At 27.3% G+C, this 26,976-nt stretch overlaps 2 protein-coding genes across 5 annotated transcripts; one reads left to right on the top strand and one right to left on the bottom strand.

Moving 5' to 3' along the window:
* Positions 1 to 5,083: 5,083 nt before the first annotated feature.
* LOC135927598 (uncharacterized) lies at positions 5,084 to 9,607 on the top strand. 3 transcript variants are annotated; one of them, XM_065463693.1, is made up of 4 exons: positions 5,084 to 7,012; positions 7,600 to 7,721; positions 8,951 to 9,304; positions 9,482 to 9,603. In XM_065463693.1, exons 1-4 carry the CDS (start codon positions 5,109 to 5,111, stop codon positions 9,565 to 9,567), a joined length of 2,466 nt encoding a protein of 821 aa, XP_065319765.1. In that variant the 5' UTR covers positions 5,084 to 5,108; the 3' UTR covers positions 9,568 to 9,603. The 3 variants fall into 3 exon arrangements, with proteins under 3 accessions (XP_065319765.1, XP_065319764.1, XP_065319766.1); XM_065463692.1 differs by having other exon boundaries at positions 8,951 to 9,607; XM_065463694.1 differs by lacking the exons at positions 8,951 to 9,304; positions 9,482 to 9,603 and adding an exon at positions 7,768 to 7,873.
* Positions 9,608 to 9,799: 192 nt separating this feature from the next.
* LOC135925725 (PAN2-PAN3 deadenylation complex catalytic subunit PAN2-like) lies at positions 9,800 to 25,807 on the bottom strand. Of its 2 annotated transcripts, none has more exons than XM_065461184.1 (22): positions 25,631 to 25,807; positions 25,412 to 25,581; positions 25,223 to 25,358; positions 25,095 to 25,178; positions 24,816 to 24,934; positions 24,567 to 24,711; positions 24,004 to 24,145; positions 23,433 to 23,649; positions 23,118 to 23,252; positions 22,097 to 22,204; positions 19,504 to 19,624; positions 19,071 to 19,196; positions 17,292 to 17,423; positions 17,016 to 17,209; positions 14,961 to 15,160; positions 14,566 to 14,669; positions 13,831 to 14,065; positions 13,347 to 13,450; positions 12,791 to 13,123; positions 10,809 to 11,222; positions 10,296 to 10,389; positions 9,800 to 10,020 (listed from the first exon to the last, which is right to left on the bottom strand). In XM_065461184.1, the coding sequence occupies exons 1-22, from the start codon at positions 25,778 to 25,780 to the stop codon at positions 9,845 to 9,847; spliced, it is 3,639 nt and encodes a 1,212-aa protein (XP_065317256.1). In that variant the 5' UTR covers positions 25,781 to 25,807; the 3' UTR covers positions 9,800 to 9,844. The 2 variants fall into 2 exon arrangements, with proteins under 2 accessions (XP_065317256.1, XP_065317257.1); XM_065461185.1 differs by having other exon boundaries at positions 14,566 to 14,666.
* Positions 25,808 to 26,976: the final 1,169 nt, after the last annotated feature.

Raw genomic sequence — 26,976 nt, 5'->3', positions numbered from 1 at the left:
AAAATTTACCGGACCGACCTGTCCCGAATTTATTCAAATATAGAAATTAATTTTTATAATTACTTAAAATAAAAGACATATGTTATATGGCCTTTAGTTTCAATAAATTAAATCAAAAATTTTCAATATAAAATTGATAAATTTAGATATATTTAATAAAATTGATATATTAGATATATTTAATAAAATTTACAAGGTCCGACCCGACCCGGCCCGAACCCGATTATTTTAAATAGAAATAGGCCTGAGCCCGGCCCGAAGCCAGTTTGGGCCGGACTCAGGCCGGGTACGGGCCGGTCCTAACTTTGCAGATCTCGAATAGGTATATTATACATGGGGGGAAATGTTGTCATCAGGAAATACGTATTTTTGGCAACGATTGTTTGTACCTGTCTAATTTAAATATTAAATTTAAAAAATGAGAGTATAAGTCATTTCTAATTTTTAGACATTATTAATACCGCTTCACACATATAAATGATTGTCTTTAGAGAATATCTTTAAGGAAGTTTAGATGTAATTATTGATCTATAAATATAAAGATCAAGATCAACATTATTAAATAAAAATCGAAGTAAAATTTGATATTTTTTTTCACTAACAAATTAGCCATTTTTTTCTGTCTTTTTAAAAATGTGTGGTAGTAGATTTTTAGAAATTTAAAATAAAATATATGGTAGAAGGGGTAGTTTGGCCAATTGTAATGTGGTATTATTCTATATATATATATATATCTTCTTTTTTTTTGAGAAAAATGGGGGTTTCTTTTACCCTGCATTGGCAGCTAATCTTTGATAAACTAAAAATAAAAACAATATTTTTTTTTATTATATATTATAATCATCCAGATTGATGAATTGTTTATTTTCATTATAAATTTTAATTAATACAAAGTCAAAGGATTCATTTCATACTTTTTTTTTTTAAAAAAAGGACAATCAAATTTATATGTAAACTCACAACAAAACAAACACATGCACGACTCGAGTTAAATTTAAAAAAATATGTTTAAAAAAAAGCAAGTAACTAATAATCAAAGGAGTATAAAAATTGTAAAAAGGCATTATTTGAAAAAAAATTAACAATTAATATTATTGTAACACTACTATGATAATATATTAAATATATATGGAAAAAAATAAATAAATGTCACTAAAATCGATATTGAAATAAATTAAATATCGGAGGACGAAAATGCCAAATTGCAGAAAAATTGAAATTGACAGATAAATATTTTTGTAAAAATTAGAGTATTTCTGTCCGGCGTTTTGTTCAATGTCTTTTAGTTTATCATTATACATAAATATTTAGAATATTCAATTATTTCTTAAAAAATACTTTTCTGAAATATGACTAACTAATCACTTTATAATAAAATCTTAGACATTACAGTATGTTACTTTAAAAAAAAATATCATTGTATATAATTTTTATTTACTATTATAATTACTATATATAGAGAAGACAGGCGTCAAGGGACCTATGAATCCAATTCCATTAATTTTGAAATTGATTGAAGCGGAGGTTTTAAATTTAATACTTCTTTAGATAATTATGATATACACCCCTCGGCAAAAATAATAGTTTGAATCCCCTGTTCTAAAATTTGTTGCTTTAACTCGGGATTTTATATATTTAACCCATAATTCATAGGAAATTATATATATCGTATTTGGATAAGGAATTCATAAGGTCTCTTTTTAAATCATTTACTAGAGATGATTTCTAATTTAAAATGTGTGTGATGTATTACAGTGCATGTCTAAAATTTACAGAGCGTGTTGGGGAGACCGGGGCTAGACAAATCAATTTTTAATTAAAAAAAATCATCTATAATTTCGGTCTTTTTATATCTTGGGAACTGCTATATATTGATAAATATTAAATACTTACAACTATATTTTATTAAATTTGTGAGCATTGTCACATTTATTTATTTTTTTGTCAATTTTAATTTTCTCCAAGAATTTTTACACCCCCCCCCCCTCACCTTGGATATGGTGCTTCCAAAACCATTACATTTTCTGCCATATAACGGAAATAAAAATGCCATTTCTTAAGATTGATATATTTACAGAACAATTTTAATATCTTAGCGGTTAAATAATAATTCTACCAAAATAATAAAAATTAACGTATAATTTTGATAATTTTAGATACATTTAGAAACATATAAAATAATTGATTCTTTGGGGTGCGTCCAAAGTCAAAAAATTTTTCAAAACAAAAATAAATGATTCTCGCATTTATTCATTACCTTGAATAGGCGTCCAAATTCGATTTCGAAAATTTCAATAATGAATTTATTTATTAAAAATAAAATTTGTAATTTGGAAACCCTTTTTGCATTTTTTTATAATATCTTATGAAATTTGTAAGAAATCCACAAAATAACCAAAGATACTATAAATTTAAAAAAAATAAGAAATATTTTATAATACATTTTCGGTTTCGCAAGCCCAATTAGCACTAGCTTTAATAATCATGATCAAAATAATATATAGACACACAAATGTTCGTAAAACTTTCTCAAACTATGAAAGGAGGTTTAAACTTTGCTTTAAAGGTTAAATTATATTTTTTTAAGCTTAATATAAATTATAATCTTGTTTTGCAAAAATTTTCCAAATTTAACTTCAAAATTTTATATGGCTTAAATTTTAAAATGGGCGCAAATGGTTTGAAACGCCCAACGACTAACCCCGTTCTTCTACTCTACACATGCTGGAATAAACTTTTATTGATAAATATGTTTTAAATCTAAAATTGAGAGATTCCGAAATCCCATAATCTATATCCCAATGCAACATGTACACTTTAAATATCTCACTTAGTGTCAGACAATGTTGCTAAAAGCTACTTTAAAAGTAGCGCGCTATCGCTACCGCTAACATTTTCAAAAAGTAGCGCGCTATTATCTACCTTTTTCGTTACTTTATAATTTTTTACAAAATATTTTCTAAGCATCTCTATTTCCACAAATTAAAAATATTAAAATTTCAAATATATATACAATTTTTTTTTTTATTGTGTCTCAATAATAATAACATTTCCATACTGTCTTCCTCAAGTCTAGTCCGACAATCAGAAAGTATAAGCTATGATTAAATAACCGTTCAATTCTAGCGCGCAATGTAGTATTATTAATATACATACTTTTTATATAAGAAAAATCGTCATAAAATTCTTTTGAGTATTTTTAGATTTAAAAAATGTATCTAAAGGAGTTTCAATAGTAGTATAATTTATGGTAGGTGGCGTTTTTAATCTGGCTGATGTCAATCTAAATTATAATAGTAATAGTTAGAATAAAAATTATGTAGGCGATAAGTATATGGCCATGTTTGCCAACAAGCCAGGTCACCACACTTTTGGCTAAAATGTGAAAGGATTGAAATATGTATATTTTAGCATGTTTTGATAAAATTTGAGTGGTTAATTAAGCATGTTTAACATTAAAATAATTTATAAAATATTATCATTAAATATATGCGTCTAATGATAAAATGAATGATGAATTATTTAATGTAATTTTTAATTTTTTTTTTTTTTAGTCGATATATACTTTATTAATAAAAATATTTAATACATTGAACGTTAAAAGTAAAACATATATACGTAATTTAAAAAAATATATATATTAAAAATGTCATGTAAACTATAAAATCTATATAATAATATAATTCTTGAATAAAATCTTATGGACAATGCTTGGACTGAGCCAGAAAATCAGCTTTCACATAAACTCATATAGCTCAAAATTTATTATAGATACAGCTTTGATTCAAATTTTATTTTAAAGATTTAGGAATGGGCTACACATTGATATTAAATTTGTTTGATATATTACTTTTAAATGTTTCCTCGTTGAAGCTACTAGTCTTGCTTGATAATAAAACCTCAATTAAATTTATAATCTGTGTTAATTATTTTTATCGAGATTAAAGTATTTGCAAATTCAGGAAAAAGAAATTCAATATTCTCATCATTTTCTAGGGAAATTACTTTGTCGATATGATCTGTACTAAAATTATCTATAATATTAAGTCTCTATCGTCATTTTAAATTATTTTGAAAACTTTAACGCAGATTTTTAAATATAAATTTCAAAATTAAATAAAATATAAGAAGATTTCATTTTAGAATTATAAATGCTAATTCGCTTTCTAAATTAGTGGCGAGCTACCGCTATCGCTAATTTTTTTTAAAAAAGTAGCTCACTAAAGCTACCGCTACTGAAAAAAAATAGCGTGCTACTTTAACAACACACTGACAAAATTTTTTTTGTTAATATTTACAAATGTTATTAGATTTTTTTTTTTACAAAATCCGGTCCGCAGTTCCAAGGTCTCTCTTATTCTATTCAACTTTTTATGATATCTTTCATTTTTTTCTAAGAAAAAAAACGAATCAAGTCAAAACAAGGATTTAGAAAATTAATTATTTATTTATATCCGGGTTTTCAAGTTAGTTTTAGAAAAATTAGAGATACAAAGAGGGTGGGAGAGGGGGGGGGGATTATTTACAAAAAAAACTGCTCATAACATTATTCTAATATTCTTCGACTTTTGAAATGAAAAGTTTTAAAATGATTTAATAAATTTCAAAAAAAAATTGAAATTTAATCTCTTTAAGGACAATTTTTTACTTTACTTTTTCTATTGATATCGATCACCTTCTCAGCTAACCGCATTTAAAATATATATGTGATATATTTACCAAACTAATTTATTATTTTATTATGATACTTTTATTTACATTAAAAAAATATCTCATTTTACAAGTTTACCAATCGCGATCCCATATTTTTTAAAAAATAATTATGGTTTAAAAAAAATATCAAACAAAAGACAGTATTAAATTTTAATATTATGATAAGGACGTCTATTTTTCTTTCATAAACAAATTGCAAACTTTTAATAGTGTAAGTAAAAACTTAATCGAACAACTAAATAGCACACAAGGAATTGTTGCTATAAAAATTTTTTTTTTATTAATTATATTTAAAAAAATGTAATTATTAATTCATAAAAGTATTAATTGTCATTTTTTTTTCTTTCTTTCAAATTTTAATATTATAAAATAATAATTTGTATAAAACCATTAAAATGTATAAATTTATTTTATTGGAACTATTCCAGCTCTATTTAGCATTATTGTATTGTAAATGCGACAGTGAAACTCAACAAGTTAATTTAGATTTAGAAAAGTTGCTGGTCAAAATTATCAATCCGGCGATCGCGATTGACAATTTATTTACTATAACGAACGATTTTAAATTTAACGACAAGAATCCTAGAAATTTAACTTATTATATAAGTGAGGAATGCCGTGCTGATCTTAATTTATACCTAAATGGAATTCAACATAGTAAGATTTGGGCCCTACATATGGTTCACTCCTCGGGAAAATATCCTTCCCATTCGATATACGAAGGAAACTTTAATTCGTTAGGGTCTTTCGATAGGTGCCTACTACCTTTGCATAGTCTGATATCGCCCAGCTTAGGATATTCTACCATGTCGACATCGTATTGCGTCGCGTCCATCGACATAAGTCGGTTTATTTTTCCGGATACGAGATTGTATCCCGAAAGTGTCATAAATTCTTTAAAAACCGAAGCTCCTATTTCGGATTCTTTACCAAGTTTATACTTTCGTTTGGGACTATGCTTACCATCAACATGCCTACCCGCCGACGTGCAATTGTTAGTACAATCGACGATAAACCATTACGGGAAGTCGTTATTAAGGGGCGCTATAAATATGGAACAACATACGGGTTTAAAGGAATTGAACGTGGAACAAGTGTGGTGTACAGGGCATTCCTATTTAAACATTCCCGTTGCCTTAAACAAACAAGGACCTATCAAATTCCAAAACAACATTCCAGTGTTGATAAATGAGAGCGGAAGAGTTAAAGCAAAAATAGCTCACTTGCATAAAATAAAGAGAAACGATCTTTTCACTGGCGTCATCTATTTTTCACTTTTTGCCTTAATTCTTTTAATAGCGAAATTTAAAGATGTGGGAATAATAAATATAACGCATCCTCCAAAAATATCAAACGCTGATAAAATTTGCAGATTAAAAATTTTTCTATATAGTCACTTGATATTAATTTTAGATGCTTTTTCACTTGACAAGAACTGGGCCAAAATATCTGACGTCAGTAATAAAGAAGCATTTCTTCAAATTCATAGTAATGGTTCCTCCAATAAAAACTTTATGAGTATCAAAAAGCAGCCATTAAACCCCGGTGGGATTCTGCGAAATCCAACGCATAATGAAAAAAATAATACTGCAATGATCCCCACGAATACCATCTCACATAACGCGAATAATCGAAAATATACTGATGTTATATATGGGATACGCGGGTTAAGCATGCTGCACGTGGTATATGCTCATACTTACCTATTTTCTTCTTTCATTACTATGAACATCGGAGAAATATTGGGCCCAAGAATGCTGGAAGATCCTACGATAATATTTTTGTATTCAGGGTTTTTCGCCGTCGATACCTTTTTCTTTTTATCTGGATATTTATATGTAGTATCAACAGCGCCAAAAATTGAATATCATAAAAACACCTCATCAAAATCTATTAGAAGTAAACTTATAGACATGCTCAAATTATGCTTTAGTCGATATATGAGGTTGGTACCTGTCTACGTTAGCATTCTGGTATTTGAAATTTTTCTGGTACCCCATTTAGGTACATTTACAGCTGGGCCTCCTTCATTTAGCCTGCTCAACACTCAATCGTATGAAAATTGCCGGAAAATGTGGTGGACAAATCTTTTATTCGTCAACAATATCGTGGGATGCAGGAAAATGTGCGGTGTTTGGACCTGGTATTTGGCAAACGACATTCAGTTTCATTTGGTGGCCCCAATAATAATGGGTTTAGTTCGGAGATTATCCAGAATCAATGGAAAACTTTTTCTTTGGGGGCTATTGGTTCTTTCGGTGGTATCAACATTCTTGATAAGCTATTTCAATCGTTATAGGTAAATGATCTGAAGGATATTAATTTTTTAAATATTTTTTAAGTCATTAATAGCAGTTAATTTATGATTTGGTAATATTGATTTGCTTTTCTATTTAATTTTTTAAAAATAATTGCTTAAATTTTATATTCATCAACAATATTTTTAGACCTTTAGGTAGAGTACTGCACGGGCTGTCCGTAGCCCGACCTGACCCTCGGGCTTTACAAATTAAATAAAATGCAACTTAATATATATCTTGAATAGATTATGGCCGATAAATAAACTTTTATTTAAGGCGATGAATAAATACACATAAATTTTTTTTGGCTATTATAATATTCAAACTCAAATTGCAAAATTTTATTCGGGCTCGGGTCGGGTTGGACTAAAAAATGTGTGCTCAGGCTCGGGTTGTGAAAAAATTACTTTGCAGCCCTCTACCTTTAGGGGTCATGATTTAAAAAATTTTCTTGATCAGTTATTAAACAAAATATTTATTCCATTCATATTTTAAATGACTATTATATTAATAACTAATCTATTTAGTTTATTTGATGATTTGTAATCAAATAATTAAATTTTTTTAAAATAATTTATCTTAAAAGGCCAGGCATATTTCCAGATGATCCTCAAATACTAAACTTTTTCTACGACTTCTACATTAAACCTCACATAAGGATAACTCCGTATTTAATGGGATTTATATTGGCTTATCAATTATCATCAAGTAAATAAAATATAACTTTTTAAAACTATAATTTATTCTTCGTCAGGTATACCTGTTTAAATAGCAGCGCTCATTGATTCTAATTATATTGATATGCTTTACCGATAATAAATATGGAATCGGGGTCGGCATTTATCAATGTTAGATAAAATTTGATATGGCCGATATTATGCTATTTTATGATTATATATTTTTTTTTTATTTTATTAAATAATTTTGTAATGTTTTGAAGAAAAAAAAACGGAATTAATTTAAAAGAAAGATCATAAACGTTTCCTATATTTTAAATGAGATGCTTAACTTTTTGGGTGAAAAAAATCAAAATGCACTAGAATCGTTTTGGCCGTGAGAAACGGAAAATTTATAAGTGTTTCTTGTTTTACCTCTATAGGGTTAGTTAAAGAAAATTTTGCAAAGAAAAGATCAGTTTTTTTTATCATAGGTTCAAAGAGAGAGATAGCAAATAAATCAATATCGGATCACTTTTGTATGAATGTCGGATCCATGATATTGTGGATCGGCATAAGCCCTACCCGATTTTTAAAAATTTATTTATAGGTCCTACCTAGCCCTGCTCGAAATGTTTAATATTGAAAAATATAAATTAAAAGCATTTTTTTTAAAGTTCAATAAAAAAAAATCATTAATTGTTTTAGCCCTTCGAAATCGTTGTAAAACATTATTTCTCATTTTATCTCTGGTTTAGAAGGGTAAACAGAGACCTGCAGGCCCAGCACGACCCAAAGCCCGGGTACACGGGTCGCACCCTAATTTTTTTTAAAAGAAACCCTTCCCGAGCCTAAATTTTTTTTTAAATATCCAGGCCGGGCTGAAAATTTTAAATCGCGATTATACGTATATAAAATAAATAGATGAAATAAAATAATATTATATATTAAAAATTGTTGTATAATTGATTAATATATAATATTCATTCCTCCTCATAATTCCTATATCATTTTAAAACATTTCATTGGGAAATTTTTATACACACGGGCCAGACCGAAAATTAAAAAATCCGGGCCGGGCCTAACAAATATTTTCTTACAAATCAGGGCCGAGCTGTGCAATTGATACCTCTGCAGGTCACTGATATTAAGTCAATTTAGTTGTTAAATTTATCATTATTTAATAAATAATTATGATTATCAAAATCAAAATACACTATTTACATTTGTAAATGTATAATTAATCATAAAAAAGAACTACTTTAAAAAATTTTTTTTTAGATGAGGACGTAACCATAATCAAGCCTAAAAATGATATTTCTACTCCAACGGAACCTCGAGACTATACGAATGTAATAACTTGTCGAAAAATCAAAGAGCTCACTTATAAACACAAATGGGCCTGCCTAACCCTAACGACTGTTCTGTCCATCAAAGCTGTAACGTTCCTGATAAAAGAAATGCGGTTTTTTTTAGAGAGTGATCCTACCAGAGGCCCTGCATTAATTCACGCAATTATAAATGCCACTGGTCGCGTGATATGGTCTCTTATTATAGGAGCCATCATAATGTGTTCTTATAGGCATTTCAAAGAATCACCGAGTGAAGAAACGGACTCAAAAGAAGCTCCGACAAGTAAAAAGAATTTACTATTAAATATTCTGTGCCACCCATTTTGGGTGCCCCTGGGTAATTTGGCTTATTGCACTTACATGATTCACCCATCTTTAATGCAGTTAGTTTACAAAAACTTGAGAACGCCGATTTATATGTGCCACTTCCATTACCTCGTGTTGTATTTTGGATTTTTAGGACTCAGCTACTTATCGGCATTAGCCTTAAGCCTTACTTTTGAAATTCCTTTCAAGAATTTGACGAAAATATATCTCAAAAACTAATTTGATCCCTAGGAACACACCAATTTAGTTATTATTTTTATAGCATTATTAATCTTTATCAATAAAATTTGGTAAATTTTTTAAAAATAGTATATATGTTTATTGTATTTTTTTAAATAATAATTTTAATTTATATCATCTAACATATAATTTATATATTAATTAAATTAAATATCTATATATTAATTACTATACATATAATATAATATAAACTATGTTTTAAAATGGTTTGTTATAATTTATCGATATGTTATTTTTCATAAAAAAAATGATTGAATCACGAACTAGGAATTTCCCAATTACAAGAATGGCCTTTTTGATATAGATCTTTAAGATTTTGAGCAAATTTTTCAGCACTCAATTTTTCCGTTAATTCTAAATAGAGCTTGTACAGCTTAAGGGTGCATACCGCATCTTCAACAGAATCATGTGTTTCTTGTTGGATAATTTTACCTATAAAAAAAAGGTTTTAGTAAATTAAGAAGATTATCATTCAGTATGATAATATTTAATAGCTAAAAATAATAAGTTTCAATTATTAAAATGTAAAACTAAAGAATTTATAAAGAATATATCATAAATAATTTTTTTATAAAATGTTAATCATAAAAAAACACTACAAGAAATCAATCCTATTAATGTAACATATTACTTTAAAAGAAAAACTAAAAATAATGCTTGATCCCTCCAACCCAAATTCAAATAATATTATTTATATTTACGCATACCGAAATAATACCATACTAAAAATTTCAAGGAAATCGAACGTTTTTTGGGTAGACTAAATAAGATAGCCGTATCTATTATTTGAGTTTGTGGTACCTTAATCAGCCAAAAAATAAAATTGTTAATTTATAGATAAATAAAGCATAAATATGCGTGATTATAAATAATCTTATTAAAATAAAATAAATAAATATTTTTCTCGATTCCGACGTGCGTTATGTGAAACATTCTCAAAAAAAACTATAATATAACACTTCAGAATAGAGATGATAAATCAAACCGACTCAAAACGTTCCCATAAACTGAAGAAATTTTTCAAAATAAAGTAGTAGGCTGCATTGAGATTAACCACTTATTCATAGTTAGCGCGAATTATAATAAAATACGCTGCATTTTTGTGTATTTTTATATATTTCGCCGCGAATTCGCGCTAACTATTAGGGTAAGTTTAGAAACCAAATGAAATCTAGTTAATTTAAAGGTCTGAAAACCACTCCGCCAAGAGAATCGTATACCGTGATATTGATGATTTGAAAATCCTTTGTAACATTATGACCCAAAAACGTGTAGCCACAATCTACCAGGTACCTTAATTGAATGTAAACCGATTTAAGTCCGATGGGATTTTTAGAACTAGTATGAACTTCGAGGTCGCCGTGCCTAATTCCGCTGTATTTTGTCACGTAATCAGCCACTTGATTACCGGGAACGCAAATGTATTCGTCCAAAAAGGGAACTCCTTCGAGCTTATTTTCTTCGTTCTTGACCGCGGACTCATTATGTTGTTGAGGAGTGATATTAGTGAGTTCTTCTTGGGAGTTCCTAGAGGAAGAGTTGAAAAAACCCCTAACGCAAGTAATACGAGCCAATGCTAATCGACCGGGCTTTATAGTGGTGTGACTGCCATCGCTATGAAGGTGAGCCTCTTGCTGCAAAAAAACGTAAATTTATAACTATTCATAATTGCACAAAAATTTATTTTCGCTTGTTGGCAATATTTATTGTTTTAAGAAGAAAAAAATAACAATAATTAAGTGCTAACGAAATTAATTATTAATAAAATATTTTTTTACAAAAAGAAATCTATGATTTTCTCCATAAATCCCTCATGTCTTAAGAAAATCTGTCCCGATTCCTTATATTACTACCCAAAAATCTTCGCAAATTAAAAAGTATCATTTTTTAAATACTACATTACATAGGCGTAGCTATGGGGGAAGGTGGCATAAAGGAAATTGTCCTAGAGGTCTGCATTGGGTAGGTTTTTGGACCATAAGCACGCCCACCCAATGTTATAAAAAAAGTTGAACCCACCAGCCCATAGTTTTCAAAAAATATAGCCCATTAGTCTAAATTTTTTTACCCGTCCACCCATTATTTATAAAAAATTTTTAACCAAAGCCCGATAAAATTTAATTATGGCCATTCTTTTAATTTTTTAAGCATCCAATAAAAAAAATTTCAGCATTATACCTCTACAAAAAGTTTTTAAAAAATTATTATATTAAATAATTTATTTGATCAAATAAAATATTATGAAAATAATATAAATATAAAATTGAAATTATATGTAATTAATAATGCTAAAATAATAATGAATCGACATCTTCTGGATTCAAACACGATCTTCTTTGTCTAAAAACCCTCTAGCAAAGCTAAATCCTCGTTCAGTAGAAGCATTAGTTCCAAGAATTGCCAATATTTTTCTTGCTAATCTTGATAGCTTTGGTAAATCTCTTTCTTGTCGTTTCCACCAATAGTTTTATATACAAAGTTTATTTATTTTGAGAAAAAAGTTTTTATGATACCAAAAAAGGGACATTTTAATTTTTAATATCCAAAAAGGTTCATAGAAACAATTTTTTATTAATATTTAAAATGATTTTAAATTTTTTTAACACGCCGACCCGGCTGCCCGTAAAAATTATTTGCCCGCCTACTTAAATAAACGACCTCTAATTCGCCCCTTCAAAAATATGCCTGTTTCACGTAAATATCATATTAAGCGAATAAAAATTCTACTATACCCCCCCCCCCCCATAAATATAATATATCACCACGAACAAGAATTCGAAAGAAAATACGTAAAAGTCTAATTTTATGGTTAACGGCCTACAATATTCCACCTAAAAGTGCTTTCCCCCACCCTTTAGCAAAATTTTGGCTACGCCTATGCTAAATTTTAAAGTTTGTTTTTAAAATAAGTTAAAAGAGAAAGAAAATTGGGGAGATTTTTTTATTATTTATTATTGCTAAGGCTGTGTCCAAAACCATTTTAAAATTTTAATGAAATCGTATGTTAAATATTTATAGTTTTCTAGAATTATATTTTGGACATGTTTTTTGTTTTATATTTAAAATAGCATATTTATTTATTTTCATTAAAATTTCGAAAGTTTGTTAATTTAAATTTTTGATGTTTTGGACACCTAAAACTAAACATATTTGAGAAAATAAATGACATGGACAAAAAATACAAACATTGTTTTAAAAATACCTGATTAAGCACCACAAACTCAGCATCAAGCGATATAAAAAAATGTGCCGGGTCGAGGTTAGTCTCGACCTTAAAATCAAGCGGGACAACTCCGGGGTTTAATATCCCTTTAGCAATCGTTGGACACGTTTCTTTGTTTTTATTAAAATTAGCGTTATTAGTGTCAGCATTGTTCGTTGATTCTAGTAAATTAGGGCCCGATAAAAGGCGAGAGACTGTAGAGAAATCGATTGGATTTTTGACGCTAACTGATACATTTTCGTTCAACTGACTTTTAATGTAGTAGAGAGCGCAAGGGTGTTTCCAACATGGGGAAAAGTCTAAGGCGTTTTCCTTGAGGAGTTATTTTTATTCGTGGAAAATAAATTAAAATAATTTAATTTAATGATTTTAAATATAAAATTTAGTCACCTTATCATTTTTTTCAATTTAAATAGCGATAAATTTTAAATTAATATCTGAACTGTATTATCAAAACTATTAAGATTTGAAAAATTTTTAAATATAAGATTTAATATAATTTAAGGAATAATATATTCATGAAAAATAAAAAAACCTGGCTAACTTTGAATACGCAAAAATCGTTAAAAAGGTACCATGCTTTACTAACGGGATATACTTCAGGTTCCTCTAAGCAAATCAAATCCACTAAATGAGAACCTTATATAAGATAATATCAAATAATTTATAATGTTTTGAAATGGTCAAAGTAAGAATACCATTCCCAGCCAGCGAATCCTATGGGAGATTAAGAGAATTGATAAAAAAAATTAATAAGAGTGGAATATTAAATATTTGTGTGCATTCACAACACGTTAAATGAAATGTTTTTTAACAAAGAAAATATTGTATTGGTCTTCCTCATTATTAATCGATGATCAGATCAAAAACATTAATCATAAGGCAAATATTTGCTTCACAAATTAAAAAATGAAATATAATATAGTTTAATTAGACCTGTGGGCCGTATCAGCGCATTGCCTGATAATATTTTAAATAAAATACCTGCCGATTAAGGTAATTTTAAGTTATTATATAACCTTTTTCGGGCTCTGAAACATCAGCGATTATAGCTAGCAATTCGTACATGTAAGGTTCATTAAATTCGTTAGACTTAAGTTCCAATTTAGGCAATATCCAAGAATTACAATTAGAGTCATGAGAATTACAAATTTGTTCGCTTTTTGAAGCCCAAAAACCTAATTTCTCAGGAGTGTTCGCTTGGCAATTGAGAATTAGAACGTTAGCTAAACGGTCTATCTTTTTGACCTGAGTCTATCAAAAGTTGTGCAGAAAAAAAAGAACAGTGTCTATAAAAGATATTATCTAGGGTCTTGGATATTTGGTTCGGGACCTATATTTTATCTAGCATCGATAGAGAAGATAAGAATAAAATTGGAAAACAAAGATCCTCCCCAACAAAATTAAAATATATTGGTTGCTATACAAAGTGCCTTTTTGTTTTTTTCTTCTCCGAAAAATGTAATTTGTTTAAGGCAATAGGAAAAATCAACATTATGGTGATAGGAAACATTTAATATAGCCATAGGAAAAAAATAAATAGAATTAAGGATATTATATTGCTTCCCGACTCTACAATAATAAAACGAAAAATGTAAGTATATTAAAAAAATGTGAATGCTGAACTTCGAATATAAAATTTTGTTATTCATTTGGAGGATAGTAAGGGAGAGGTCTTATAAATTTATTATAAAAGACAAAAGTTGAATATCCTCCTCCGAAGCTAATCAAATCGAAATAAAATCTATTTTTACCACTGGTTGAAACTTTTTACAGGATTCGCAATAACAACGGACGTTTTGTTCGTAAAGAATGGCCTTTTCAACGAAATCCTCAAATGTTCTATCATTAGTTTCTGCTTAATATTTATTTAATTTTTTCGTTATGTTATTAAGTATTCAAAGCAGTTAGGAAATATTCACTCACTATTATATTAGGAATTTTTAAAAAAGATATGTAATGACATGAAGCATTCCAAAGAAATTGAAAATTAAAGAGCAAATCAAAATTAAATTTTTTTTTTTAAATATAATTTTAGCATTAATATTTTTTTAAAAATCTATTTACAAAAAATATATATGACCAATAAAATTAAAGCCAAAATCGTATTTCCTTTTATATATTTTTTTGTGTATAATAATAATAAAACCATCTATGCTACTATTCCTATAAGGCGGATATTTGAAAGTAAAACAATAAGGGCGAGATGTGATGGTAAATGAAACATTGCATTCGCAACAAGTCAGGACATTTTCCATTTCCGACATAAATAATTGTTGAATGGGAGATTTCGATTGGATCGATGAATGATCGGGTTTATTCTTTGGCGAATCGCGAAAGTCCGGGGATCTATGATTGAATATGATATAATAAGAATTATTTATAAATAACAAAATAAAAAAGAGCAATAAATAGTTTAAACAGTAAAATAAATGACTAAGTAATTGCGCAAAATTACACGTTGTTAGTTATTACGTTGTGCGGAGAAAAGCAACGATATTAATACTATTAAACGGATAATTCATTTATTAAAAGTGTAAATGCATTGAGGTCAACTATAGTCAATGTTATTTATTGGATATAGTAAACGCCATTGAAAGATATTTCATCTAAATGCCTTTTACATTATGTCTTAACATTTCAGTGGCCGATTTAAATGTATGTACTTTTTTAAGAACAAATCGTCATTTTAGGTTTAGTATTAATGTCATCGGAGAAAGGGAATCAATATACATTTTTATATAAATCATAAGTTGAGCTTAGAAAAATGATTAGAAAAATAAGTTGAATTTATTTATTTTATATTATTAAACATGGATAAGAAATAACAAAATAAGTAAAACATAACAATATACTATTTATTTTTTAAATAGAATTAAGAACGATGTGATAAAATGTATAATATTCAATTTCATATTGTGCGCAGCGTATAAATTTGGGATTGGAAAATTTTCTGGCTACAGAAAATTTCGCTTAGTTGGAATTACTAGCACATTTACAATTTACAAAGTTTCAACCTAATTCACCTTTAAATCTTTCCGATAATTTAAAAAGTTAACATCTTTTCCTAATCCTTATATATTATCAAATGCCCAAGTTATTGATTTAACGCTTCTACTAGTTACTACTTCTCCAAAATTACTTTATTTATCATTACTCGTGACTTAGAACTTTTTTCAAAATAATTAACTAAGATTAAAGTACCTTCGAACGTGTAGTCATTATATTCTTAATCTTAATGAATTCTTCTTTTTTAAGTAAATGCCAAACTTTCGCGAGTTGTTTTATTGCCTCCTTTTTTGGCAATACGTTTTTAAGAGACATTATGCCCTTGGATATAAACTTGCTGCATAAAATACCTTATTTGTTTCAATTTTATATTAGAAATGGAAAAAGGGCTTATATAGGTTTTAAATTAGAAGTGACAAAGGAGTATTCGTTGCTCGTTTGCATTGAACATTTGATCTCAGGCTACATAAAAATCCCTCGGTCATTTTTTTTACTGGGCAAATATATCGTCAATAATAAAAATATAGAAAGGATATAAAGCTTTTTAGTATATCTTCAATCGTCCACCATTTGTTTTCTTATAAATTTTTCCCGATCATTACCCTGAAATAATTCCAAGCAAAATTTTCTAAACTCTATAAACCATTCCGACATTGAATAGGCAGGATCCATTCCATTTAGTAAAACTAATTTTTAAAAAAAATTTCAACGTAAGCAATATAGCTATCGTTTGTTTGATTATAAATTTATTTCAACTTTGATAAGTGAAATGCAATGCGAAGCACATTAACTGTCAACTAATAAAGATTTCATATTAGAAATATTAATTATATATATTATTTTTAAAAAAATATATAAATATTCTTAATGCATGAGAGAAAAGATAATTACATCCTTTGCTAAATTTCTAGTTCCATCTAAAAAGCCAGGTTTTTTAAAAAAATAATGAGGTATTTTGTATAATAATATAGATCCAAGAGCATGTTTTTTAAAAAATTTAAGAGAAGGAGATGCAAAAAACATATAGGATAAACTTGTAATTTAATTTAAGTTGAAATAAAAAGTTTTAAACAAAAACAAAAAAATCTCATAAGAGAGCTACTGCTATTTTTAAACAACATTTAAAAAGACATAAAAATATTTAAAATTTAAAAAATATATATTACAAGATAAAAAGGAAAAAGGTAATAAAAACTTTTCATTTTGAGTTATCGCCACCGTCTCTGAATGCATCTGGGGTAGGATAAAACGATTAAAATTTTGGATGAGAGTTGAAACGTGATCCGTTTTCATTAATTTCCCGACTCTGTGTTGTTCTTTCTCTTCTAGAATTAAGCCTAAAGCCGAAGTTTCTGGAAGATTTTTAAAGGCGCGTACTAAGTTAAGTGGCTTTTCCCGATGTAATTTGGGATTAGAATTAAAAAAAAATATAATAACAATGCTTTTTTTAATAAGAAATTTAAATATTTACCTGAGAAGGTTCATTATTGGATGCCATGTTCATCATGTGAAATAGAAATGCTAGTTCGCAACTCATGCAATACTCCTTGGTGCATAGATGGTTGAGGATATGAGATCGGAACGGGACTATGAAATATAGGATCTTAAATGAATCAATTTTTTAAAAAAAAGTAATTAAAATACTATTAACTTTCCAACTTCCCCATAGGTATTTTTATTTATCATCTAAACAATTTTTTCTTTCGTTATATCTATCTATCTTTCTAAAAATTACAATTTGCATATCATTTCTTCTTCCAAAGATGTTCAAAAGTTCGTGACAAATATAATATTCATTATATTTGCTAATGAGATAGTTCTTATTTGACTCACATCACAAACTATTTATGCGAAACCAACAAAGAGATAATTTCTAACAATTTTTAAACACTCGCAATAAACTATAAGTCTGGATTTCTTTAATTTCACTTTTTTAAAGGGTGTTAGAAGTGTTAAATAAATGAAATGGATACTACAAAGCGTTATTTTATGAAGAACACAAGGTTAAAGAATTTTTCTCGATATGTAAAAACTATCAGCCCGAATATCGTAATATAACAGGAACAGGGTATCGAACTAAAAATTACTTTCGTTTTCAACTTTAAGCAGAGACCTCCATTAATATTACACCTTTTTAGTCACAGCCCAGATTTATTGTAAATGGTTTCTAAAATAAATTTTAAGTGAATGAATGTTTAAATGATCCATTATGACTTTTTAACTGTTTAAAAAAATGCCATGTTCGGAGGGGGGGGGGTGTTAAATACAATTTATTTTTTCCTCCCTTTTTAAAGATAAAAATATAACATTAAAACTATCATTTCAAAAAAGATAATAGGAATAATTTTTTAAAAAATGAACGAAAAGAGAACATGATTAAAAATTAAAAGCCAAATGAGCCATAAATGCTCGAACGTAGCAGGTATGGCATTTTATGTTTGTTCCAACTTGTATTAAATCTAGATTTTTGCATTTTAAAATTTTATTTCCTTGTATTGATAACCTAGAAACATATCTGCACTGGCCATATACTGGCTACATGAAAATACTCGTTTATACTGGTAACTGGCCGTAAATAAAACTCCTCTCTGTATTCTAGGAGTGAATATCGCCGGTATATCTTCCTTGGGGGGAAATAAACTCCTTAATGGCTGATGGTCTGTTTATAACGTGAATTTTTTTCTCATATATATGAATTGTTTGAATTTGGTCCCCAAATATGATGGGTTAGGATTTCTTTTTCTCTCTAACTATAATTCTTCTGTGCAAGCATTTAACGTTCTTTCTTGGCGCAAATAAAATTGACCCCCCCCCTTCTTTACACGAGATTATCGTTCTGATTCCTAAGGTCGAAGAATTATTGCTAATATAATTGGTGAATTTGGGTCATATGTTGCAGTATTGAATATTTATTTATTTATTCTTAGGTTTGGCCAGGGTTAAGAGAGTAAGATTATTTACAAAGTTTTTAAGCATAATACTAAGAATATTAGATGATATGATAGAATAAAATCCCCTAGTGGCATATTAGAAACCCATTTACATATATACAACTGCTAAAGTTCTTCAATCCCTTAAAACTAAATCTCGATTGCTTTTCCACTCAATGAGATATTCAAGGCTAGTTTTGTAGTAACTAATGTCTACTTTATTAAGTGAAAAGTTGGTTTTCTTTCAACTATATTATTGCTCACAAAAAGTTAAAAAAATACTGAATGGAATTTCTTTAAATAAATATATAGATGTTAACTTGTATAAGTGCGTTGATATAAGTGTTATGCGAACTAAATTGGAGTGTCGGAAATGGGGTTGGATTGTAATTGCGAAAATTAATCTTTTCGCTATGGGGCGGTTTCCATGCGGTGCGTATTTTTTGCTTAAAATTAATTTGAAAAACTATCAATTCTAATTTGACCTTTGAATGAAAGGTTAATTACTAATTAAGTGAATATTATTCATTTTTATAAATAAAATGGAGCTTAGAAATAAGAGATGTTTAATATAAATAGTGTTAAAATTTGCCATGGATGGTTCATTTAAAATGGTATATACGTAGAGAGAATGGTTAAGGTAAAAGGGGCGATTACTAAATCCTTTTAACATTTTAAACCCGTTAAAGTTTGCGGATTACATAAAGCGTCAAATAATATTAAATATTTATAAGCAATAATTTAAAAAATTACTTTTCCGTAAATCTGGGGCACTAAGATTAAAGATTTTGAATCTTGAGCAAGTGAATGCAAATTTTTAGAATCCAGAGAATTCGAGTCTTTGTTTCCCAACCTAGATGTAACTTCAGGTTTACTTAATTGAAATTTTGAACATAAATTAGTTGTTTTATACAAATTCAGGGGCGTAGCGCAAAAATTTTTGAAAAAATATAAAGGGCTCCATGAATTGTGAAATGCAAAGTATTTTATTTCAAATAGGTTATATTCTAATTTAAATTTTAGCAAAAAGTTTAATTAATTTTTATATTTTTTTTCCTTGTATATTAATAATTTTTTTTCCACGAAAATTTGAAGCATATTTTCTAACATTTTATTTTAAACCTAAAACACTAATGGATATAGGAAGATTTTATCAACCAAAAATTTAAAAAATAATATAATTTAATATAAAATATATATAACCCAATAATCGTTTAAGAAATTGTAACTACTGATTATTCTTCGCACTACAATCTGATGTACATGATTGCAAATAAAATTATTGAGCAAAATGAAGAATCTAAAAAGATAGATAATGAAGAAATAAGGTCTTCAGGAGATTAGTAATCATTAGACAACATTTTCTGAATAGAATTATTTAAAAAAAAGAAAAAAAATGCAAAAAGAATGTTCGACACGATGGAGTCTTCCACATCAAGCTGTTATAGCATTTTTGGATCTAGAAGAAGTACCAAAATGGTCTAAACCAGATATTTCATCTGAAGCGGATACATTATTAGATTCAATAGGGCAGCCGATTTTCTCTTCTCATTGGAATGTATTAATAAATTGTTCAATTAAATAACAATTTTATGCAATATTTTTCAAAAAAAATGATTTGGATTTGCCTATAACATTTAGGTCGATTTTTAAAAACGGCACAATTAAGATTTTAGCCAAAATATTATTATATAAGCCTGGAGATTTTGCACTTAAATGGCAGAAAGGTTAGGACCTTTATTTGCCAAATCTCGAATCTTACATAATATTATTTTGGTTAAAACTTTAATCAGGCCGTTTTTTAAAATAGACCCAACAACACTACACGAATATGATTGTACTACAACTCAGAAAACTAAGAGATAATATCGAACAATAATTTCACAAGATTTATATTAATGTTGAACGAAGCGAGATTATATGATTTTGAGATTCGACTTGTACCTAAACAAGCAAAAATTTCAATATTAAAGTGGGCTCAATTGAGAATTACTATAAAAATAATCGTTTTAATTCCACCTTTGGATAATTTTTTACTCAAATTAAAGAACGATTTGTAATATATCTAATGGCTCTGTCTAGTTTATAAATATTATTACCTAGAAATCCGACTTGAAAATATTGCTCTTGATATTGCAGTTATATTTGGCACAATTGTATTCATAGAATATAAATGTATCTGAAAGCCATAGACTAATTAACACTAGAATTTAAATCTTGGTAAGAAAGATTAATTTTAATAAATAATCCTCCAAGAAACGCCATGGAAGAGCATTTAATTAAAATATATTTTGTAATTTTTGGTAAGCGGAAAATAATTCCCCGGAAAAAAAAATCCACAATAATAATTCTTAAAAAATAATTCTCCGGAATTGATTTACTCAAAATTTTTAAATATATTATTTGAGGATTTTAATTCCATGTATAAATTTATAGGGAACTTTTTCTCCTATTTTATTAATTTTGTAATTTTTAATATTTTATAAAAAGGGGAATTTTTTTTCGGGGAATTATTTTCTTAGATTCGTAATTTTTCCCAAATCAATTAAAATTACTGTATATTTTGGCAATAAACAAGTATGAATGAGAGGGCACCTTCCCTTCATTACTGAGAATAAAAATTTATCTTAGAAGTATAAGAAAATCTGAATAGACTAGTTTTACTTAATATAGATAGAGATTTATTTCTCAATTACAAAAACAAATTATTAAAATATTGACGAAATCGCAGAGAAGATAAAATTTCGATTTATAAACGATATTTTGATTATCTTTTTAAATCATCATATAGATTTTTAATTCTATATTTTATTGTGATTTACATATCGGTTTATAGTGGTATAATATTTTTTTTAGCAATATTAAATTTGCCGATCCAACTGTATTTCTAAACATATATCTTTAAGTCCTACCGATTTAATTTGTATAATTATTGTTTTTACTATCTTATAGATAGTACATATTTTACAGATGGTATATATTTTATATGTATTGGTAATGTTAAACAGCTCGATTTTTAAATACGGCTAACTCAATATTTTAGCCAAAAAATATTATGCAAGATAGAGCCTTTTACTCATATATGACAGAAATTTTAGACATCTATTAACTAAATCTCAAGGCTTGTGTAATAATATTTTGGCCAAAATCTTAATTAAAAATAGGCCAAACCGAGCCGTTTAACAACACTAAATATGTTTATTATAAGCTTATATTTATTTGATCATAGAAATGTGTATTATACAAATAAAAAAAATTATCTTTTTATATACAATAATGAATTAATATGTAAATCTAGAAAATTATAAATATCTGAAAACCTAAAAATTAAAAAAAATATGTTTACCTCGTTTCCTTAAGCCTGTTTACCCCAACAAATTCGTCGTAATATATAGGAGCTGAAGGAAAGATTTTTTGATATAGAGGATCGTAGTAGGCATAATTTTCTGCTTCTCTATTTATTATTATTGTTATGTTTACAAAAGGTCAATTCAAACTAAACTCCTCACAAAAAAAAGGTAATAAATTCGTTAAAAGTATACTTATGAACTTATAGTAGTTCATCTAATAAATAACTCGCGGAAAAGTAAAACAATGGTAGAGTGAATAGGTGGGGATCGTTTATGCATAACTCATCTTAATTAATTTGTCTTATTTTTGTACGGTTCATAAGGAAAAAAGAGGTTATATTTGTTCAAAAATCGTAGTTTTGTATTATTCAATTTAACTAATTCTTAACAAATAAACAAACTCTGTAAATGCGCATACTAGATTCAAAAATAAAAAACGAATCTTTATTATATAACCCAATTAGTGTTGTTAAATGTCTAGATTCGACCAGATTTTTATAAAAGGGCTAATTCAATATTTTAGCCAGAAGAATATTGCTTACACATCGCGAATAGACTAATACATATCCAAACCTTGGTTGCCATCTGTGATCAAAATATTCCTCGCATAATATTTTTTCGGATAGCGCATTGAGTTAGCCGTTTTTAAAAATCGAGTCGTATAACAACACTAAGAGCCCAATAAATATATATATTTTAAATAAACAAAATTTGGTAATATAATAAATTACATAATTATAACTAAGGTCTGAGAAGGCTTTTAGATCCAAAATAAAGTAAAAAATTTCTATTATAGAAAAAAACAATCCTAATGTAACTTGTAAGAATATTACATTTTTTATAAAAAAAAAGGCCAATTCTGTAGCTAATATATTCAAAAAATAGACTAAAAAAATAGGTAATTTTAAAAGAGTGTGGTCATAAATAAAATAAAAGTTACACAGTAAAATCATCTTGTCGCAAAAAGAAGTGAACAAAATATATAATTTTATAAAAAAAATTAAAAAAAAATAAAACTTTTCTTGCAGAGATAAAATGGCTTTATCATAAGGGACAAGATTTGTGATTCTACCTGGAGGATTGGGAACATATCCTACAAATTGGGATACCTTCATGTTTTTTAATAATTCTTCGTCAATGGACAAGCTTTTACTACAATTTTTATAATGATTAAATCAAAAAAAATGAAAATAAATAGTTCGTTGGAAAATAAAGGGCTAAATAATCTTCTCTTCATTCTTAATTAATTTTCCCCCTTTTAATTTTTACACCTATCTCTATCTTATTTCTTATTTACTAATTTTTTTTTAAAAAATCGAATATTTTATAAACCGATCGTATTTCCTCACAAACCGGGCTGGCCAATCGGAAGCCAAGGGCGCGCCAGATAAAATAAATTCCGGGGGGAGCAGGTAGTCTTGAGGAACAAGACCAGAATGAGATTGTCGGGGCTGCGGGTCAGGAAATAGGGCTGGGCGGGAAAAAGAGTTGAAGGTAAGGGGAGTGGAGATTGTTTTATTATGATCCGTGTCGTGGGTTCGAACCGTTCCTGTTTTGGGAGGAAGTTAATAAAAGTATAAGAGAATGACCCTTTTTTCAAATATCACTCCAAATTTTAACAAATACTCTTAAATGTCAATATTTTTATGATCCAATGCCACTGAATATCTTAAAATTAATTCAACTAAGAATTTTTAGAAGAGTCTAGACTCGAATTATTTTACTATTAGCAAAAAATTATAGTTTTCGGGTTCGTTCTAACTATAACAGAATTTTAACTTTTTTGATCAAATGAGGCTCGTTTAAAAAAAGGAGTATTAATTCGATACAGGGTCTATGCAGGGGGCTATAATAAAGCATTTACAAATACTTTTAAAGATATCTTAAAAGAATATTTATAAACCGTTTATATCCCCTAGGGCTAAAACTCGATTGTTAGAGGAAAGAGCAATGGAAGTTAAAAGAGAACCTCGAGTGTCAAAATTGTATATAATAGATGGCGCATTTGAACCAGCTTTTGGATCTATCAATTGATAGTTACCATTCTATAATTATATTAAAATTTTTCAAAATAAATAAAATAGTAGTGAAATGTGATATATTACAAATTGAAAACACTATAAACATCATCCAATACATTAAAAGAATTAAAAATATATTGAGTTTATTAAAAATATTAATAAAATGTGAGCCTTTATATATATATATAATGGCATGATGTATAATATAATTATATAATGTCAATAAATCAGACAAATTTTTTCATATTTTTTCCAAGACAAAAAAGTTTATTATTTTTTGCAATTATCCAATTATCCTTGGGTTAGTTTAATCAAAATTATTTATAGATACTATAATTAAACAAGATCATAAAATCTGAAATCAATTAAATATTAATGTTTGATGAATAATTGAAATTGATTTTTTTTTTAAATATTACTATAAATTATATAAATTAATTATAACTTGAGCTAAAACCAACAATCTTTCAGTGTAGGTGTGCAGAAATTTGAGAGTAAATGGATCAATATTTATTTGAATAGGAGGTAAAGTTTTATAAGTTCTTATGTCAAATACTTTTATAAATCTCTCATAATTTATCATTCCATTTCTTAATTTAATATATACAAACAAACATGTAATTAAACAATTAAGGTTGATAATGGATAAAAACAAAATTATTGTTGAAATGATTAAAATTGAATATAAATAAACCTTTCATAAAATCCACAGGCAACAATGGTATTGCCAGAAACATCAAAATCTAAAATGGCACTTTGATGAGTTGAAAATTCATGTTGAACTTTGAAATCAGAAGCATCTCTCACACATATCTTTTAATTGTATAAAGAACCTCATTACTATAAGTATATGTGGTAAATTAATAAATAAACTTACAAAATTTAAAAAAAATATTAACAAAATCGAAGTTACAAGTTATAAAATTTGGAACTTTTATAAACTTTTTTATAAATTTTAAATATTTAATTCAACCTTCCCATTTGGGTGTGAAGTAAAAATACTTTTATCATTCATTTTCATAAGATCACATGAATTATATGATTCTTCAAGCTCATACTAAAATAAAATATTAATAAGTAATAACTATTTCATGTATCTACTTCTGATTTTAAGTTAAGGTTTATTATATCAATAACAAGTATTTTATTATTATGACCACCTATTAAGATATATGGATAATTTAATTGGGCAATATCAACCATGCATTTAGCATCAAAAATTGTATCATTACTTAACCTGCAATAAACAAAAAGAATAGTAATTCAAATGTCAGTTATAAATAGAGTAACTTTAAGGTCATTTGAGGAATTCCTTGTCTTGTTATTAATTTCAAATTATTTGAAGTTAAAGCAAAAAGTCCAAAATCATTAGTCAATAGGACCTTTATATCTTCTGAATGGTATACTTGAAATGATGTATATTTTAGTAGATGGTCACTAAAATATGATGTTACATGACCCTTAGTAAAAACCATGAAATATTATAATATTAAGATATAATCGATTTACCTCTTGATTCCCAACCCATAATAACTCCTCATACAAATCAAAATGTAATGCACTTATTCCATATCCAGAACCTTCATCATTCTGTACTGTATATAAATATTGATACTCGGGGAATTTATTTTCAATATACATTGAGTAAAGAGCACTCATTTATGTTCTCATTTCTCAAATCTTTCAAATCATCTGTTCGTTAATTCTTTTAGAAAATAATGAAAGACATTTTGCTGACTTTGAATATTTTATATAACTATTTAAGCACATTTAATTATTAGTTTTTTTCATATATGACTTTTTTATTTTAATTAATGATTACAATTTATAGTTAAATAAAATAAAATATATTTAAAAAATATTCATATAAATAATTATTTTCCTTATGTGGGTGGCATAAAAATTAATATGGAATAATAATATAAATTATTAAGCATCAATTTTAATTTAAATAATTACCAATTTAAACAACTCAAAATTAATTACCTTTGATCTACTTATATTTTACTATTCATTTATTTTATATTTTATTTTATTTTATTTTATTCTAATTTTCTATACTTAAAATTTTTTTATCTTGTATATTTTTAATATATTGACCTCAGATATTTTTATAACAGTAATATTTTAAATTTGTCACAATTGGATACAGGTTTAAGAATATTCTAAGTCTCATCATGACGATTTTGAAAATTAGAATATATTATATGTGTATTATCTAAGGAAATACATTTTCCTGTAATTGATATATCCAATTTCGTCATTACGAAGTTCAAACAGCAGATCAAACTTGTTAAACTGATGGATATTAAATCTAATCCTGCTATGTATGAATAAATATACCAATTGTTTTTGTGGGGTATATGTTGAAAAAAAAAATCTTAAAAAATGTTATTATATTTTTTTTATTTTTATTTTTTTCTCTTTAGCTTTCACCTTTTCTGGTGGTAAGCTCCTTCAACATCTCTCTCCACTTTGTGTTATTAATACAATCTCTTTTATCTAATTTATACTTCTTTATATTGGCTCTAACTTTATGGCCCCATTGAAGTTTTGGCCTTCCTCTTTTACGTTTGCCCATCACTTCCAAACTCTTAACTTTATTTCCTATGTAGTTCATAGGCCATCTCATTGTGTGCCCATACCACCTAAGTTACCATAAACTTAGTCTTAATAGGCACTACCTTTAAACTACTATGTTATTATATTATAGTTTAATAAATAATTGTTATAAATAAAATATAATACATTATTTTTGGGTTTTACCCAATAACTCCATGATCTTCAGGATATTTGTCATGGAACTAATTAGAGTTTCTTAATATGTTTGCCTTATAGATTTATAAAATAGAGTT

Source organism: Gordionus sp. m RMFG-2023, chromosome 3 (assembly GCF_954871325.1).
Source record: "Gordionus sp. m RMFG-2023 chromosome 3, tfGorSpeb1-WG-v2, whole genome shotgun sequence".
Lineage (NCBI taxonomy): Eukaryota > Metazoa > Nematomorpha > Gordioida > Chordodea > Parachordodidae > Gordionus > Gordionus sp. m RMFG-2023.
This window is presented reverse-complemented; position numbering and strand designations above follow the sequence as displayed.

Coding starts and splice junctions, on each gene's coding strand:
- LOC135927598 (XM_065463692.1), top strand. CDS start 5,109: ATGTATAAATTTATTTTATTGGAACTATTCCAGCTCTATTTAGCATTA. Junction 7,013..7,599: donor AGCTATTTCAATCGTTATAG/GTAAATGATCTG, acceptor TTATCTTAAAAG/GCCAGGCATATTTCCAGATG. Junction 7,722..8,950: donor GGCTTATCAATTATCATCAA/GTAAATAAAATA, acceptor ATTTTTTTTTAG/ATGAGGACGTAACCATAATC.
- LOC135925725 (XM_065461184.1), bottom strand. CDS start 25,780: ATGAGTGCTCTTTACTCAATGTATATTGAAAATAAATTCCCCGAGTAT. Junction 25,582..25,630: donor TATGGGTTGGGAATCAAGAG/GTAAATCGATTA, acceptor GTTTTTACTAAG/GGTCATGTAACATCATATTT. Junction 22,205..23,117: donor ATTTTATCTCTGCAAGAAAA/GTTTTATTTTTT, acceptor AATAATAAATAG/AGAAGCAGAAAATTATGCCT.